At 36.3% G+C, this 19784-nt stretch overlaps 1 protein-coding gene across 1 annotated transcript in view; it reads right to left on the reverse strand.

The window, feature by feature from the left end:
* The window catches only part of LOC101015833 (kelch-like protein 1), a 136265-nt gene extending 116879 nt beyond the window's left edge, over positions 1 to 19386 (reverse strand). The window contains exon 1 of the mRNA XM_031655881.1: positions 19010 to 19386. Coding sequence (XP_031511741.1) covers positions 19010 to 19331 — 322 coding nt within the window. The 5' untranslated portion in view covers positions 19332 to 19386. The remainder of the gene's footprint in view (positions 1 to 19009) is intronic.
* Positions 19387 to 19784: the final 398 nt, after the last annotated feature.

Below are 19784 nucleotides of genomic sequence, written 5' to 3' on the forward strand. Positions count from 1 at the left end.
ACCTGTAATCCCAGCTACTCAGGAGTCTGAGGCAGGAGAATCTCTTGAACCTGGGAGGCAGAGGTTGCAGTTAGCCAAGATCCTGCCATTGCACTCCAGCCTAGGCAACAAGAGCAAAATTCTGTCTCAAAAAAAAAAAAAAAAAAAAAAATTACTGAGAGTAGATTTTAGCTGTTCTCAGCAGGGAAAAATATTTGAGGCAATTTATATGTTAATTATATTGACTGAGCCATTTCACAATATATACATATTCAAAGTATCATGTTTTAAACCTTAAATATATTAAACCCTTATTTTTAAATTGAAAAAAAATAAAAGTTGCTTTTTTTAACATAAATAATTGTTCTTTTAAGAGAATATACGGCCATGAAATTTAAATTTAAAAAAATGAGTGTTTTAGAATACTTATAGTAAGATTTTTATTTTATTTTATTTTTTATTTTTATTTGTATTTTTTTTTTTTGAGACGGAGTCTCGCTCTGTCACCCAGGCTGGAGTGCAGTGGCCGGATCTCAGCTCACTGCAAGCTCCGCCTCCTGGGTTCACGCCATTCTCCTGCCTCAGCCTCCCGAGTAGCTGGGACTACAGGCGCCTGCCACCTCGCCCGGCTAAGTTTTTGTATTTTTAGTAGAGACGGGGTTTCACTGTGTTAGCCAGGATGGTCTCGATCTCCTGACCTTGTGATCCGCCCGTCTCGGCCTCCCAAAGTGCTGGGATTACAGGCTTGAGCCACCGCGCCCGGCCGATTTTTATTTTAATAAGAATATATTAACTGAGACCTTTATAAACTTGTATTCACTTTCTGGACATTCATTTTCTAGACAAATAAATTTTGTCTAGTAAAATTTTCTGGACATTCATATGTACATTTTTGGACATTTAAAGATATTAATTTCATGGTTCTTCATGCCTATAATTAGAACAATTTTAAAATGTGGGCTGAATTTTAATGTAATATCTGTTATATCAGATTTTAAAAACATGTTTTTAAAAGGTAAATCTCAATGGAAATTAATAAAACAGAATTTAAAAATAAGATAAAATTATAATATATTTATAATTTTGGTATATAAAATTAATTTATAAAACATGAAATTGAAATAAATATAATAGAGCAAATATAATTTTTCAATTATATAATTTTTTATATTTCTAATATGTTTCCTGAAATCATAAGGTTTATTTAGCTGGCCTGAGATTTATTCCTTCATACACTGCACTTGAGAACTGAGTCTAATCTTTAGTAAAATTCTAAATAAAAATAATATAATAAGAATTAATGTATATCAAGTATTTAGCAGGCCTTTTAAAAAAGTCATTCTTGGTAGCAGGGTATGGTGGCTCACACCTGTAATCCCAGCACTTTGGGAAGCCAAGGCAGGCAGATCATGAGGTCGGGAGATAGAGACCATCCTGGCCAACATGTTGAAATTCTGTCTCTACTAAAAATAGAAAAACTAGCTGGGTGTGGTGGTGCATGCCTGTAATCCCAGCTACTCGGAAGGCTGAGGTAGGGGAATCTCTTGAACCTGGGTGTCGGAGGTTGCAGTGAGTCAAGATCCTGCCACTGCACTCCATCCTGGCAACAGAGCAAGACTCCGTTTCAAAAAAAAAAAAAAAAAGTGTTATTCTTAGCACATCTCATCATTAACAGGTTAAATGTGAGCAAAAGAGCAGAAGAAATAATACAAACTTTGGAATTATATACAATCCTAGATTGAAACTCTACTTACTAAATGGTAGAAACTAAAAAAGTTTCTCAATCTCTTCAAAATCAAAATGAGCTTGGAAAATACTCTCAAGATAAGTTTGTTGTAGGAAGTAAAGAAAATGTTGCATATGATGGTGTTTGGAAGGAGGTATTTAAAATATATGTCACTGATGTGAAAATGGCAGATACGATGCAGGACTAATTTGCAGCTCGCACTCGGTTGGACAGAACGGCATGAGGAGACTTACATAATGAATTTTTGCTCCAAGAACTGATGCAGGAACATAGCAGGAAAACCAAAGGAATTCACAGTCCCTTTGAAAGAAGTGGCTTGCCACAGCACACTCCATGAGACAGCTAGAAAACTGTGAGTGCCTAAAATGTGAGAGGGGAAAGTCAGCCTCCAATCACATACCCTGACCTCACTGAGGGAACCTGAAAATCCAGATCACAAAGGAAGTATTTAACCTTCTCTAGAGCTGAAACAAATTTAGAGAGCCAAGTGAAATATAATAATAGAAGGAGAAGCAGGATGAGCCCTGTAGGCACTCCCAGTGCCCAGAGAAACCATTTCTAACTTTATCTCACAGAGGTTCTTGGTGAGGGCAGTCAGTGGAATTGGGAAAGGACCACAGGGAGAAGAAAATCTCCAGCTGAACTTTTAAATAATTTTGACTAAATATGATTATTCCTGGGTACAATCCAGGGTGGAGTGCAAATGGGAAGTACAGGCCATAGGAACACAGAGGCTAAAGCAGGTGGGGAGAGGTAAGGCCTAAAAACCCTGCTTGCTTTCTCAGCAGGGAGGCTTGTAGCCTGGGGCGAGATCTCATCCCTGCTCACTAGCTGCTTGGATATAAACTCCATGCCGATGGTGGGGCAAGGTGGGAATAAGACTGGCCAGTGTGGGACCTGGGTGAGGCCTGTCATTGCCAGCTTTCCACCACTTCCCTGGCAACCTGTATGACGCAGCAGAAACAGCCATAATCCCCCTGAGAAAGTAACTCCATTGACCAGAGAACCACACCTCCATCCCCCACAGTGGCCACAGCAAGCCCTACCCAAGGAGAGTCTGAGCTCAGATATGCCTAACCTTGCACCCACCAAGACTTTCTCTACCTACTTTGGTAGTCAAAATGAAAGACATAATCTCTTAGGAGCTCTAAGGCCTCGCCCATTGCCTGAGAAAACCAAAGTATATTTATCCAAGAAATATTAGGGCAAGCTTATATCAGCTGATGCTCTCTTGAAAGTGCCACCTCCTGGCTGGACGCCAACAAACTGCTAGCATAACCAGCATTTGAGGAAACCAGCACACTAAACACAACTACAACCAAGGACCCTCACACAATTCACTTCACTCCCATACTACCTCTGCTGGAGCAGGTGCTGGTGTCTGTGGCTGAGAGACCTGAAGACAGATCACATTACAGGACTCCACAGACACGCCCCAGTACCAGCCCAGAGTACAGTAGCTCTGCTGGGTGGCTAGACTCAGAAGAGCAAAAACAATCACTGCAGTCCAGCTCTTAGGAAGCTCCATCTCAAGGGGAAGAAGAGAGCACCACATCAAGGATTCATTGTGCAGGACAAAATAATCTGAACGCAGCCTTGAGTCCCAGATATTTCCTCTGGCATAGTCTATCCAAATAAAAAGGAACCAGAAAAACAATTCCAGGAGTATGACAAAACAGAGATCTATAACACCATCAGAAAATCACACTAGCTCACCAACAATGGATACAAACCAAGAAGAAATCTCTGAATTTCCAGAAAAAGAATTCAGAAGGTTGGTTATTAAGCTACTCAAGAAGGCACCAGAGAAAGGTCAAAAACTAGGTGTAAAAAAATTAAAGAGCTGTGAGGCAAAGCATCAGATAACCTATAAAGAAAAACCTAGTAAATTAATATCAGATATCTCAACAGAAACCCTACAATCTAGAAACTATTGGGGTCTTATCTTAGCCTCCTTAAACAAAACAATTATCAGCCAAGAATTTTGTATCCAGTGAAACTAAGCTTCAAAAATGAAGAAAAGATACAATAATATTTAGACAAAGAAATGCTGAGAGAATTTGGCATTGCCAAGCCAGCACTACAAGAACTGCTAAAAGGAGCTCTAAATCTTGAAACAAAACCTCAAAATTCACCAAAATAGAAGCTAAATCTCACCAGGCTTATAAAACAATAATACAGTGGGAAAATAAAAGAAGGTATCCAGGCAAAAACTAGCATGATGAAAATAATGGTACCTCATATCTCAATATTAACAATGAGTGTAAATGGCCTAAATGCCCCACATAAAAATTACAGAATGGATTATAGTTCACCAGCCAAGTATCTGCTATCTTCAAGAGACTCACTTAACACATAAAGACTCACATAAACTTAAGGTAAATGGGTGGAAAAAGATATTCCATGCAAATGGACAACAAAAGTGAACAGGAGTAGCTATTCTTATATCAGACAAACAGACTTTAAAGCAATGACAGTTTAAAAAGGTAAAGAGGGACATTACATAATGATAAAAGGACTTGTCCACGAATAAACTCTCACAATCTTATATATATATATGCACTTAACACTGGAGCTCCCAAATATATAAAACAATTATTACTAGACCTAAGAAATGATATAGATGGCAACACAATAATAGTAGGGAACTTTAATACTCCACTGACAGCACTAGACAGTCATCAAGACAGAAAGTCAACAAAGAAACAATGAACTTAAACTATACCCTGGAACAAATGGACTTAACAGATATTTAGAGAACATTCTACCCAACAACTGCAGAATATCCATTCTATTCATCAACACTTGGAACATTTTCCAAGATAGACTGAATGATAACCCACGAAACAAGTCTTATCAGATTTAAGAAAATTGGAATTATATAAAGTACTCTCTCAGACCACAGTGGAATAAAATTGGAAATCAACTCCAAAAGAAACCCTCAAACTCATGCGCATACACGGAAATTAAGTAATCTGATTCTGAATGATTGTTGGGTCAACAGTGAAGTCAAGATAGAAATTTTAAAAATTATATAAACTGAATGATAATAGTGACACAACTTATTAAAACTTTCGGGATAAAGCAAAATCAATGAAAAAGGAAAGTTCATAGTGTTAAATGCCTACATCAAAAAGTCTAAAGAGCACAAACAGACAATCAGAGGTCACACTTCAAGGAGCTAGAGAAACAAGAACAAACCAAATCCAAACCCAGCAGAAGGGAAAAAAAAAAAAAAAAAAAGAGCAGAACTAAATAAAATTGAAAAAGAAAATATAATAGATAAGTAAAACAAAAAGCTGGTTCTTTGAAAAGATAAACATAACTCAAAGACCATTAGTGAGATTAACCAAGAAAAGAAGAGAGAAGGTCCAAATAGCCCAATTAGAAATGAAACAGGAGATATTACAACTGATAACACAGAAATAGAAAAGATCAGGCAGGACTACTATTAACACCTTTACGTGCACAGGCTAGAAAAGCTAGCAGAGATGGATAAATTCCTGGAAATATACCACTGTCCTAGATTCAACCAGAAAGAAATAGAAACTCTGAACAGACCAATAACAAGGAGCAAGATTGAAATGGTAATTTAAAAAAAAAGTGTCAAAAAACAGGAGTCCAAGATTCGGTGGATTGACAGCTGAATTATATCGGATATTCAAAGAAGAATTGGTACCAATTCTATTGAAACTATTCCAAAAGATAGAGAAGGAGAGAATCCTCTGTAAATCATTCTATGAAACTCCCATAACCTTAATACCAAAACCAGGAAAGGACATAACAAAAAAGAAAACTACAGACCAGCATCCCTAATACACATATATGCAAAAATCCTCAGCAAAATACTGGCTAACTGAATCCAACAGCACATCAAAAAGATAATCCACCATGATCAAGTTGGTTTCACACTAGGGATGCATGGATGGTGTAACATATGCAAGTCGATAGATGTGCTACACAACATAAAAAGAATTAAAAACAAAAATCACATCATCATCCCAAGAGATGCAGAAAAAGTATTTAACAAAATCCAACATCCCTTTATGATTAAAATCCTCAGCAAAACTGGCATAGAGGGGACATACTTTAAGATAATAAAAGCCATTTATGACAAACCCACAGTCAACATTATACTGGATGAGGAAAAGTTGAAAACATTCCCCCTGAGAACTGGAACAAAGCAAGGATGCCCACTTTTACCACTTCTATTCAACATAATACTGGAACTCCTAGCCAGAACAATTGGACAAAAGAAATAAATAAAGGGCATCAAAATTGGTAAAAATAAAGTCAAACTGTCGCTGTTCACTGATGATATGATTGTATACCTAGAAAACTCTACAAACTCATGCAAAAAGTTCCTAGATCTGATAAAAGAATTCAGTAAAGTTTCAGGATACAAAATCAATGTACACAAATTGGTACCACCATTATACACCAACAGCGACCAAGCTGAGAATTAAATCAAGAAATCAACTCCTTTTAAAAGAGCTTCCAAGAAATAGTATAACATATTTAGGAATATACCTAAGCAAGAAGGTGAAAGACTCTGCATGGAAAGCTACAAAACACTGCTGAAGGAAATCATTGATGACAGAAATAAATCATTGATGACAGATGGGAAACACATCTCATGTTCATGGATGGGTAGAATCATTGGGAAAATAATTATATTGCCAAAAGCAATCTAAAAATTCAATGCAGTTCCCATCAAAATATTGTCATTCTTCATAGAACTTAAAAAAGAATTCTAAACTTCACATAGAATCAAAAAACAGCCTGCCTAGTCAAAGCAAGACTAAACAACAACAACAGATCTAGAGGCATCACATCACCCAACTTCAAACTATATGGTAAGACTATAGCCACCAAAACAGCATGGTGCTGCTATAAAAATAGGCACACAGACAAATAGAAGAGAATAGAAAACCCAGAAAGAAAGCCAAATACTTACAGCCAACTGATCTTTGACAAAGGAAACAAAAACATAGAGTGGGGAAAGGACACCCTATTCAACAAATTTTGTTGGGATAATTGGCAAGCCACATGTAGTAAAACAAAACTGGATCCTCATCTCTCATTTTATACAAAAATCAACCTAATATTAATCAAAGACTTAATTAAGACCTAAAGTCATTAAAAATGTAGAAGATAGCCTCAGAAAAATTATTCTAAGGATTGTCTTAGGGAAAGACTTTATGACCAAGAACTCCAAAGCAAATGTAACAACAACAAAAACGATAGATAGGACTTAATTAAACTAAATACGTTTCTGTACACCAAAGGAAATAATCAGCAGAGTAAACAAACAACCCACAGAGTGGGAGAAAATCTTCACAAACTATGCATCTGACAATGGACAAATGTCCAGAATCTACAAAGAACTCAAACATATCAGCAAGAAGCAATACATAATCCCATCAAAAAGTGGACTAAGGACATGAATAGATAATTCTCAAAATAACATAAATAATTGGCCGACAAACATATGAAAAAATACTCAGCATCACTAATGATCAGGGAAATGCAAATTAAAATCACAATGTGATACCAGTTTACTCCTCCAAGAATAGTCATTATCAAAAAATCAAAAAATAATAGATGTTGACATGAATGTGGTGAAAAGGGAACACTTTTACAATGCTGGTGGGAATGTAAACTAGTCCAACCACTATGGAAAACAGTATGGAGATTCCTTAAAAAATAAAACAGATCTACCAGTGGATCCAGCAATCCCAGTACTGGATATCTACTTAGATGGAAAGAAGTCATTATATGAAAAAGACATCTGCACGTATGCATGTTTATAGCAATACAATTTGCAGTTGCAAAAGTATGCAAAAGTATGGAACCAGTCCAAATGCCCATCAATCAATGAGTGGATAAAGAAATAATGGGGTGTGTGTGTTTATGTGTGTATGTTTATGTAAATGTGTGTGGGTGTATATATATATACACATATATGTGTGTGTATATATGTGTGTGTATATATATATACACACATGCACATACATACATGCCATGGAATACTACTCAGCCACAAAAAGGAACCAAATAGTGGCATTTGCAGTAACCTGGATGGAGTTGAAGACCATTATTCCCACTGAAGTAACCCGACAATGGAAAACCTAACATCATATGTTCTCAGTTATAAGTGGGAGCTAAGCTATGAGGACACAAAGTTATAAGAACAATACAATGGACTTTGGGGACTTGAGGGGAGGGATGAAAGGGTGGGGGTTAAGGGATAAAAGACTACACATTGGGTACAGTGTACACTACTCAGGTGATGGGTACACCAAAATCTCAGAAATCATCACTAAAGAACTTATCTATGGGGGGGCGGAGCAAGATGGCCGAATAGGAACAGCTCCAGTCTGCAACTCCCAGCGTGAGCGACACAGAAGACCGGTGATTTCTGCATTTTCAACTGAGGTACTGGGTTCATCTCACTAGGGAGTGCGGGACAATTGGTGCTGGTCAGCTGCTGCAGCCCGACCAGCGAGAGCTGAAGCAGGGCGAGGCATCACCTCACCTGGGAAGTGCAAGGGGAAAGGGAATCCCTTTTCCTAGCCAGGGGAACTGAGACACACAACACCTGGAAAATCGGGTAACTCCCACCCCAATACTGTGCTTTAAGCAAACAGGCACACCAGGAGATTATATCTCACACCTGGCCGGGAGGGTCCCACGCCCACGGAGCCTCCCTCATTGCTAGCACAGCAGTCTGTGGTCTCGCCGAAAGGCAGCAGCCAGGCTGGGGGAGGGGCGCCTGCCATTGCTGAGGCTTAAGTAGGTAAACAAAGCTGCTGGGAAGCTCGAACTGAGTGGAGCTCACAGCAGCTCAAGGAGTCCTGCCTGTCTCTGTAAACTCCACCTCTGGGGACAGGGCACAGTAAACAACAAAAGCAGCAGAAACCTCTGCAGATGCAAATGACTCTGTCTGACAGCTTTGAAGAGTGCAGTGGATCTTCCAACACGGAGGTTGAGATCTGAGAAGGGACAGACTGCCTGCTCAAGTGGGTCCCTGACCCCTGAGTAGCCTAACTGGGAGACATCCCCCACTAGGGGCAGTCTGACACCCCACACCTCACAGGGTGGAGTACACCCCTGAGAGGAAGCCTCCAAAGTGAGAATCAGACAGGTACAATCGCTGTTCAGCAATATTCTATCTTCTGCAGCCTCTGCTGCTGACACCCAGGCAAACAGGGTCTGGAGTGGACCTCAAGCAATCTCCAACAGACCTACAGCTGAGGGTCCTGACTGTTAGAAGGAAAACTATCAAACAGGAAGGACACCTACACCAAAACCCCATCAGTATGTCACCATCATCAAAGACCAGAGGCAGATAAAACCACAAAGATGGGGAAAAAGCAGGGCAGAAAAGCTGGAAATTCAAAAAATAAGAGCACATCTCCCCCGGCAAAGGAGCGCAGCTCATCGCCAGCAACGGATCAAAGCTGGACAGAGAATGACTTTGACGAGATGAGAGAAGAAGGCTTCAGTCCATCAAACTTCTCAGAGCTAAAGGAGGAATTACATACCCAGCGCAAAGAAACTAAAAATCTTGAAAAAAAAGTGGAAGAATTGATGGCTAGAGTAATTAATGCAGAGAAGGTCATAAACAAAATGAAAGAGATGAAAACCATGACACGAGAAACACGGGACAAATGCACAAGCTTCAGTAACCGACTCGATCAACTGGAAGAAAGAGTATCAGCGATTGAGGATCAAATGAACGAAATGAAGCGAGAAGAGAAACCAAAAGAAAAAAAGAAGAAAAAGAAATGAACAAAACCTGCAAGAAGTATGGGATTATGTAAAAAGACCAAATCTACGTCTGATTGGGGTGCCTGAAAGTGAGGGGGAAAATGGAACCAAGTTGGAAAACACTCTTCAGGATATCATCCAGGAGAACTTCCTCAACCTAGTAGGGCAGGCCAACATTCAAATCCAGGAAATACAGAGAACGCCACAAAGATACTCCTCGAGAAGAGCAACTCCAAGACACATAATTGCCAGATTCCCCAAAGTTGAAATGAAGGAAAAAATCTTAAGGGCAGCCAGAGAGAAAGGTCAGGTTACCCACAAAGGGAAGCCCATCAGACTAACAGCAGATCTCTCGGCAGAAACTCTACAAGCCAGAAGAGAGTGGAGGCCAATATTCAACATTCTTAAAGAAAAGAATTTTCAACCCAGAATTTCATATCCAGCCAAACTAAGTTTCATAAGTGAAGGAGAAATAAAATCCTTTACAGATAAGCAAATGCTTAGAGATTTTGTCACCACTAGGCCTGCCTTACAAGAGACCCTGAAGGAAGCACTAAACATGGAAAGGAACAACTGGTACCAGCCATTGCAAAACCATGCCAAAATGTAAAGACCATTTAGGCTAGGAAGAAACTGCATCAACTAACGAGCAAAATAACCAGTTAATATCATAATGGCAGGAGCAAGTTCACACATAACAATATTAACCTTAAATGTAAATGGAGTAAATGCTCCAATTAAACGACACAGACTGGCAAATTGGATAAAGAGTCAAGATCCATCAGTCTGCTGTATTCAGGAGACCCATCTCACATGCAGAGACATACATAGGCTCAAAATAAAGGGATGGAGGAAGATTTACCAAGCAAATGGAGAACAAAAAAAAAAAAAACAGAGGTTGCAATACTAGTCTCTGATAAAACAGACTTTAAACCATCAAAGATCAAAAGAGACAAAGAAGACCATTACATAATGGTAAAAGGATCAATTCAACAGTAAGAGCTAACTATCCTAAATATATATGCACCCAATACAGGAGCACCCACATTCATAAAGCAAGTCCTTAGAGACTTACAAAGAGACTTAGACTCCTATACAATAATAATGGGAGACTTCAACACTCCACTGTCAACATTAGACAGATCAACGAGACAGAAAGTTAACAAGGATATCCAGGAATTGAACTCATCTCTGCAGCAAGCAGACCTAATAGACATCTATAGAACTCTCCACCCCAAATCAACAGAATATACATTCTTCTCAGAACCACATCACACTTATTCCAAAATTGACCACATAATTGGAAGTAAAGCACTCCTCAGCAAATGTACAAGAACAGAAATTATAACAAACTGTCTCTCAGACCACAGTGCAATCAAACTAGAACTCAGGGCTAAGAAACTAAATCAAAACCACTCAACTACATGGAAACTGAACAACCTGTTCCTGAATGACTACTGGGTACATAACGAAATGAAGGCAGAAATAAAGATGTTCTTTGAAACCAATGAGAACAAAGATACAACATACCAGAATCTCTGGGACACATTTAAAGCAGTGTGTAGAGGGAAATTTATAGCACTAAATGCCCACAAGAGAAAGCAGGAAAGATCTAAAACTGACACTCTAACATCACAATTAAAAGAACTAGAGAAGCAAGAGCAAACACATTCAAAAGCTAGCAGAAGGCAAGAAATAACTAAGATCAGAGCAGAACTGAAGGAGATAGAGACACAAAAAACCCTCCAAAAAATCAATGAATCCAGGAGTTGGTTTTTTGAAAAGATCAACAAAATTGACAGACCGCTAGCAAGACTAATAAAGAAGAAAAGAGAGAAGAATCAAATCGACGCAATAAAAAATGATAAAGGGGATATCACCACCGACCCCACAGAAATACAAACTACCATCAGAGAATACTATAAACACCTCTACGCAAATAAACTAGAAAATCTGGAAGAAATGGATAATTTCTTGGACACTTACACTCTTCCAAGACTAAACCAGGAAGAAGTGGAATCCCTGAATAGACCAATAGCAGGCTCTGAAATTGAGGCAATAATTAATAGCCTACCAACCAAAAAAAGTCCATGACCAGATGGATTCACAGCTGAATTCTACCAGAGGTACAAGGAGGAGCTGGTACCATTCCTTCTGAAACTATTCCAATCAATAGAAAAAGAGGGAATCCTCCCTAACTCATTTTATGAGGCCAACATCATCCTGATACCAAAGCCTGGCAGAGACATAACAAAAAAAGAGAATTTTAGACCGATATCCTTGATGAACATCGATGCAAAAATCCTCAATAAAATACTGGAAAACCGGATTCAGCAACACATCAAAAAGCTTATCCACCAGGATCAAGTGGGCTTCATCCCTGGGATGCAAGGCTGGTTCAACATTCGCAGATCAATAAACATAATCCAGCATATAAACAGAACCAAAGACAAGAACCACATGATTATCTCAATAGATGCAAAAAAGGTTTTTGACAAAATTCAACAGCCCTTCATGCTAAAAACGCTCAATAAATTCGGTATTGATGCAATGTATCTCAAAATCATGAGCTATTTATGACAAAACCACAGCCAATATCATACTGAAAGGGCAAAAACTGGAAAAATTCCCTTTGAAAACTGGCACAAGACAGGGATGCCCTCTCTCACCACTCCTATTCAACATAGTGTTGGAAGTTCTGGCTAGGGCAATCAGGCAAGAGAAAGAAATCAAGGGTATTCAGTTAGGACAAGAAGAAGTCAAATTGTCCCTCTTTGCAGATGACATGATTGTATATTTAGAAAATCCCATTGTCTCAGCCCAAAATCTCCTTAAGCTGATAAGAATCTTCAGCAAAGTCTCAGGATACAAAATTAATGTGCAAAAATCACAAGCATTCTTATACACCAGTAACAGACAAACAGAGAGACAAATCATGAATGAACTTCCATTCACAATTGCTTCAAAGAGAATAAAATACCTAGAATCCAACTTACAAGGGATGTAAAGGACCTCTTCAAGGAGAACTACAAACCACTGCTCAGTGAAATAAAAGAGGACACAAACAAATGGAAGAACACACCATGCTCATGGATAGGAAGAATCAATATCGTGAAAATGGCCATACTGCCCAAGGTTATTTATAGATTCAATGCCATCCCCATCAAGCTACCAATGAGTTTCTTCACAGAATTGGAAAAAACTGCTTTAAAGTTCATATGGAACCAAAAAAGAGCCCGCATCTCCAAGACAATCCTAAGTCAAAAGAACAAAGCTGGAGGCATCACGCTGCCTGACTTCAAACTATACTACAAGGCTACAGTAACCAAAACAGCATGGTACTGGTGCCAAAACAGAGATATAGAGCAATGGAAAAGAACAGAGTCCTCAGAAATAATACCACACATCTACAGCCATCTGATCTTTGACAAACCTGAGAGAAACAAGAAATGGGGAAAGGATTCCCTATTTAATAAATGGTGCTGGGAAAATTGGCTAGCCTTAAGTAGAAAGCTGAAACTGGATCCTTTCCTTACTCCTTATATGAAAATTAATTCAAGATGGATTAGAGACTTAAATGTTAGACCTAATACCATAAAAATCCTAGAGGAAAACTTAGGTAGTACCATTCAGGACATAGGCATGGGCAAAGACTTCATGTCTAAAACACCAAAAGCAACGGCAGCAAAAGCCAAAATTGACAAATGGGATCTAATTAAACTAAAGAGCTTCTGCACAGCAAAAGAAACCACCATCAGAGTGAACAGGCAACCTACAGAATGGGAGAAAATTTTTGCAATCTACTCATCTGACAAAGGGCTAATATCCAGAACCTATAAAGAACTCAAACAAATTTACAAGAAAAAAACAAACAACCCCATCAAAAAGTGGGCAAAGGATATGAACAGACATTTCTCAAAAGAAGACATTCCTACAGCCAACAGACACATGAAAAAAATGCTCATCATCACTGGCCATCAGAGAAATGCAAATCAAAACCACAATGAGATACCATCTCACACCAGTTAGAATGGCGATCATTAAAAAGTCAGGAAACAACAGGTGCTGGAGAGGATGTGGAGAAATAGGAACACTTTTACACTGTTGGTGGGATTGTAAACTAGTTCAACCATTATGGAAGACAGTATGGCGATTCTTGAAGGATCTAGAACTAGATGTACCATATGACCCAGCCATCCCATTACTGGGTATATACCCAAAGGATTATAAATCATGCTGCTATAAAGACACATGCACACGTATGTTTATTGCGGCACTATTCACAATAGCAAAGACTTGGAATCAACCCAAATGTCCATCAGTGACAGACTGGATTAAGAAAATGTGGCACATATACACCATGGAATACTATGCAGCCATCAAAAAGGATGAGTTTGTGTCCTTTGTAGGGACATGGATGCAGCTGGAAACCATCATTCTTAGCAAACTATCACAAGAACAGAAAACCAAACACCACATGTTTTCACTCATAGGTGGGAACTGAACAATGAGATCACTTGGACTCGGGAAGGGAACATCACACACTGGGGCCTATCATGGGGAGGGGGGAGGGAGGAGGGGGGAGGGATTGCATTGGAAGTTATACCTGATGTAAATGACGAGTTGATGGGTGCTGACGAGTTGATGGCTGCAGCACACCAACATGGCACAAGTATACATATGTAACAAAGCTGCACATTATGCACATGTACCCTAGAACTTAAAGTATATATATATATATAAAAAAAAAGAACTTATCTATGTAAACCAAAAAGTAACTGTTTCCCACAAACCTATTGAAATAAAAATAAATAAATAAGTACATAAATTGGGGGGAGAAAAAAATAAAATTGCAGTTAAATGTACATATGTGTGTATTTATGTCATTGATGTAATATCTATCATTTACAAATAATCAGTTACTGAGGAAAAGTGTCCTAGATCCATAAAATTCTTTTCTGCTTGAAGGGTCCTATGGGAAGAGTTGTGTAGGTAACAGAGATCTTCTAATTACATTTTGCTTTTCACATCTTCAAAATGTTACAAAGGTGAATTTCACATTAACACAGTTTATATTGATAAATAGTATATTATACTTCAAAGTGAATTTATAATTCATAAATATATGAAACATTTGTCCATTTTGGATATCCATTTAGATCAGTTAAATTAGTTACAATTTAAATTTAGTAGATGTTTACTGAAAGTCTACAATTGATCACAAGTGTTATCACAATTAATAGTGTTTCTAAAATTAGAAACATGTAGTTTCTGTTGCGAAGTTGTCTATCATTTGAAAAAGAGAATTAATGTATAACAGGAGAACAAAGGAGTATTCAATAATTTGTACTTGTAGTTTTGAATATTTGCTAATGATCACTCAGTTCTAAGACATGTATCAATTCCTGTTTAGGCTCCAGATTTTGAATTACACTCACTATTAGAATCGTGGGATTTGATCAAATTATTAATGAATGGTCATTTACATTGTAATTAGATATGTTCTAATTTAATACATGTTAGAATTTAAAATTTGAGGTGGGATTATTATTCGCATTTTAGAGATGTAGAAGTTATAACTGAAAATAATACTATTAAATTTGTGAATATTCCAAAATTAATTAACTATGAAAATGTCAAGGAGTCTACCTTACAAATATCTAAAATATTTGAAACATTTCAGAGTGTTAATGGTTTAGTTATAGACAAAATATCTACTCTTCAAAATTTATAGGACATAAAACAAGTGAAATAATCTATGGAGAAAACTTTAGAATAAAAGAGAAATAGGATGCTTCTGACTGTTTTAGAATAGAAGACTCAGGCTGAAATGCCCTCTAATTCTAATACCAGCCCACTTGGGCAAATTACAAAAAAAAAAAAAAAAAAATTATTTGCATTGCTCATCTTACATGAAAATAAGAGAAATTTTCAAGGGCAGTCAAATAGCTGAAGGAACAGTGAGGTGAAACCAGAGAGAGACCTAAAGGAATACAAAAGCCAGCATTTCTTGTGGACAGAGGTTTCCAACAATGAGATCTGAGGCATCTGCCTTGGGCCAAACTCAAGGTGGGAGAACAAGGAACCACAGATCTTGCATTAAGCCTGGATGGTTAAAGGGGGCTGACATGCCTCTATGTTAGTGATGCCTTTGGTTCTGGGTTGAAGCAAATTCAGGCTAATTAGAGGAAGGCATCTGCAAAATTTAGGCCCCTAAGAAGTCCCAGAGAGTAAAGAAAACTAATTATAACTTTAAAATAATATTACCTAACACAGAAGGAATCAAACTAACATGAGTGAGAGTTGTCAGAAGCAACAAACAACAGATTTAGACCCCAACCTTTTCGATGCTGAAATTATTAGCCACAGGATATAAAATAAAATGTGTAATTGTTAAGAAATAATGGACAGAATGAAAAAAAAAGAACATTGAAATTCATAAATAAATATATAAATGTGAAAATAATTCAAGAAGTTTCAGATATAGACAACCTCAAAATAACAAATACACAGGAGCTTCTGCTTTTAAACATGATGGATTAGTTTGTATCAGACAAACTGTTCCCACATGAGTAACTACAAAGGTTCAGTTCATAGTACAAAATTTAGGTGTTTAAAGACATTAGAGACTAAAAAATACAGCTAACACTTAAAAATCTGAAGTCCCAGAAAGAGGGGACGTGAATGGAAATGAGCCTGACATTCTTTACCATTTTTGCCTTTAGAAATGATTTATTCACAAGCAGCTCTAGGCTAAGAGACTTTGCATACATGTGGGCTGAGGCCACCGGGCAGTCTGATGAGGCTGAAAAGATACAAATTGCAGTTCAGGGCAATCAAGGCAGTCAGGACCTTAGACTCCTATCCCTCAGTAAAGAGAACGGCAGGGCAACACTGCTTGTCTTCTCTGGGCATTCGCTGAATTTGAAGATGTACACAGCAAAAGGCAGAGATCCAGGCAGAAAATGGAAGTTAAGATGATAAACTTAGCTTATAAATAGTTGTAAGGCATAGATTTATCTCAGAACTAAGCAAAGCTAGTTCTGAGTTAAAAATGAAACAGCATTCAGGGCTCACCAAGAATGAGTGGCCCTGGTATAAATATTGAAAGCGAAACAAGAGTAAGGCAGTCCTCAAAAAACACTAAATCTTGGTCTCAAATCATCCAATTCTTGCTTGGAAGAAGGCAATTTTCTCTTACTCTAAGTGTTTGCCTAAAAAAAAGTAAATTCTGTCTTAGAAAACTTAATATTATCCAGAGCATCTATATATTTTCTTATACAATATCCATCATTCTTTCAAATATTGCCAGGTGTGTTATGCTACCTACTAGATATTTACAGCAGGCTTCTGAAGTATCAAAATTATTTCCTTTAAAATTAAAAAAATGATGGGATTGGACCATAGGCTGTTACTACTGACCAAACAATGCTCAAGAAACTGCAAAAAATGCAATAATTAGAAGACAGGTACTAATATATCAATATTCATTATTATCTGTGTGATTAAATGCATAAAAATTAAAATACAAAAAGTTCAATCTCACTAATAAGAAGAGAAATATAAATGTAATGACGAACACTTGGGGATTGATTATACGACTCTCTATTTTGTTATGTTAAAACTTATTCATAAAAAAATTTTTGACAAGACAGTAAAACTGTCATTCTATATAACTTGGTAATATTATAAATTCTTATATATTTTCTAAAAAGAAATAAGCTTATATGTCACAAAGGCTTTCCTTTCCTACCCACTAATTTTTCATCTAGATGTCTATTTAAGGAAATACTCAGTGATTAGGATAAACTTTTATGTATGTGGATGCTAATGGTGGCATTATGTATATAAAAAATACTTGAATCCCAGCAAAGTGTTTAATAATAGGGTTAAGCTCAAGTAAACTGTGACATTTCCATGTGAATAATAATTAGTAAGCAATTTGAAGTGTCTTTCAAAAATGTAATAACATAGTTTCACGCATACAATGTAAGTAATGACTACAAGCAACAAAAGTAACAACTTCAAGGATGTTAGTAAATCTATATATACCTATACTTAGGTGCCTAGCTATATAATGTCCAAGAGAGGAAGTTGAATACCATGATAAATAGGTATATTTCTATAGAAATATAAATAGTTATATGTGTGTATATATATAGTTATATGTATATATACACACATATATGATATAGATATAGATATAGATGTAGAGATATAGATTATATATCTGATATTTTTTGAAGTAAACATCAAAATCACCATCCAGATTCTGTCTTTTGGGAAAGAGACTACCCCAGACAGAAGATATTTTATTGTGTTTTAAAGAAGTTTCTAAGGCTTTCTTACTTCAATAATAGTGTATTCTAAGCTTTAGAATATTCAAAATATCCCAGGACGAATATTCTCTTTTATGTGTGCCTATATTCATCCATGTGATGACAAACATTTAGCCCTTTTACTATCTAGATTTGCTATGTACTTATAAAAGAAATCTCATTTCTTTAGACTTCTGCATTTTCATATGTTACAGGAGTTGCTGTTTTCCAAAAATAAACTATGAAAACCATCTAACAGCCATAGGATATCTTTTTGACAGATAACAAATAAGAATGTGCCATTCCTTATTGATTACATAAATTTTTTCCCTTCAGCTACAATTTTGAAATCTCCGCTTATGATTGAAATAAGTTTGTTTTTTGTTGTTGTTGTTCTCATTTATCTTAATAATTTAAAAAAAGATGCTGAATATTTGGTCATACTCTATTGTTGCCAATTTCAGTTTTTTTTATACTTACTAGAAGTATCTTATGGTTAGTTATATCATTTATTAGAAACAAACATGAAAATTACACTTTTTAAATATTATTTTTCTTGTGTACTTATTCAGGAAAATTAAGACAGACATAAGAAAATCTGAAGAGGACAAATTTTTGGAGATTTTTCCAGTAACTCTAAAAGCATAAGAATAAAATCTTTAAATGCATATGTTTAATTTTAAACAAATGATTCACTTTCTTTTGAAGGACTAAATTAGTAAACACAATTAAAACTATAAATTATAACTTTCACCATTCTTATACTTCTTTATAATTGTCTACTTATTTATCTGGCTTCTATGTGACATTCTCAACTTCTCAGAGATTCTCTTCATAATTGAGATCCCAGGAAGAATTTGCCTAGTATTTTACATTTCTTAGCATTGAAATACCATTCTCAATATGTCCAGAAAATTGTTTGGCCTGTGTTAAGTGACTCAAATCTCTTTTTTATTTTATATGAAATCTTGTACATAATGCACAGGAAATGAATAAGGAACTTAAAGATGAATAAGAAGCAGAAAGCACCTACAGACCAAAAATAAGAGATATTTAATTTCTCTCTTAATCTGAAATAACAATAATTAAAGCTAAGTTTATGTAAATTTTTGTGATATTAACCATTACAATATTAAAGCTGCATCACAATATAACACAGGATGTATAGTTATATAAATCCAAAATTATATACCTTTGTTGTTATCCATTCCTCCTACAGCATACAAAGTTCCAACTGTAGATTTTCTGGGTTTAGTTCTCGGACTTTGCATTAAAGTTCTTCTTTCTGGCAATAGATGGTATTTCATTGCTTCTAGAATCAGTTTTTGACATTCCAGATCATTCTTAAATAATGCATGATTTTCTAGGTCAGCCAATATCTGTGAATAATACACAATCACTGTTAATAATGTTTTCAAAGGGATGAACATTAGGTCATTACTTAAAATTAGAAGTTTAATGTCTACGATATTATCCTTATATTGAGCAGGATGCAGGGTGTAGTAAGAATCCATTACAGCAACAAATAAAAATGTGTAAAATGAATGGCTTTCAATAGAGACAGAATGGATATTATTTTTGATTCAATATTATTTATCATTTTACCACACAGAGTAAAAACAAATACCTACAGTGATCAGTTTTTCCATTCACTTTCTTTTTATGAAAGCTGTCTGAAAATCAAGTATAGTTACCTGTGTTGGCCAGAAACACGTCAGGTGAAAGACATTTAAAAATAGACCTCAACAAATTAATCCATTACAAGCTTATCATAAGTGTTCATATATTTAATGTAAAATGTGTCAAGTATAATTTAAATACCTTTTAAATTAAAAATAACTCAATAAAGATGAAAACAATTTCCTCATAACATTTCTTTAATTATATAAGGAATTTAAAAGTTGTGTATTAGGCAAAGTAATAGTTTCCAGTAGTGAAAATTTTATACCAAAATTCAGCACCCAAGA

This window comes from Papio anubis, chromosome 15, assembly GCF_008728515.1.
Source record: "Papio anubis isolate 15944 chromosome 15, Panubis1.0, whole genome shotgun sequence".
Classification (NCBI taxonomy): Eukaryota; Metazoa; Chordata; class Mammalia; order Primates; family Cercopithecidae; genus Papio; species Papio anubis.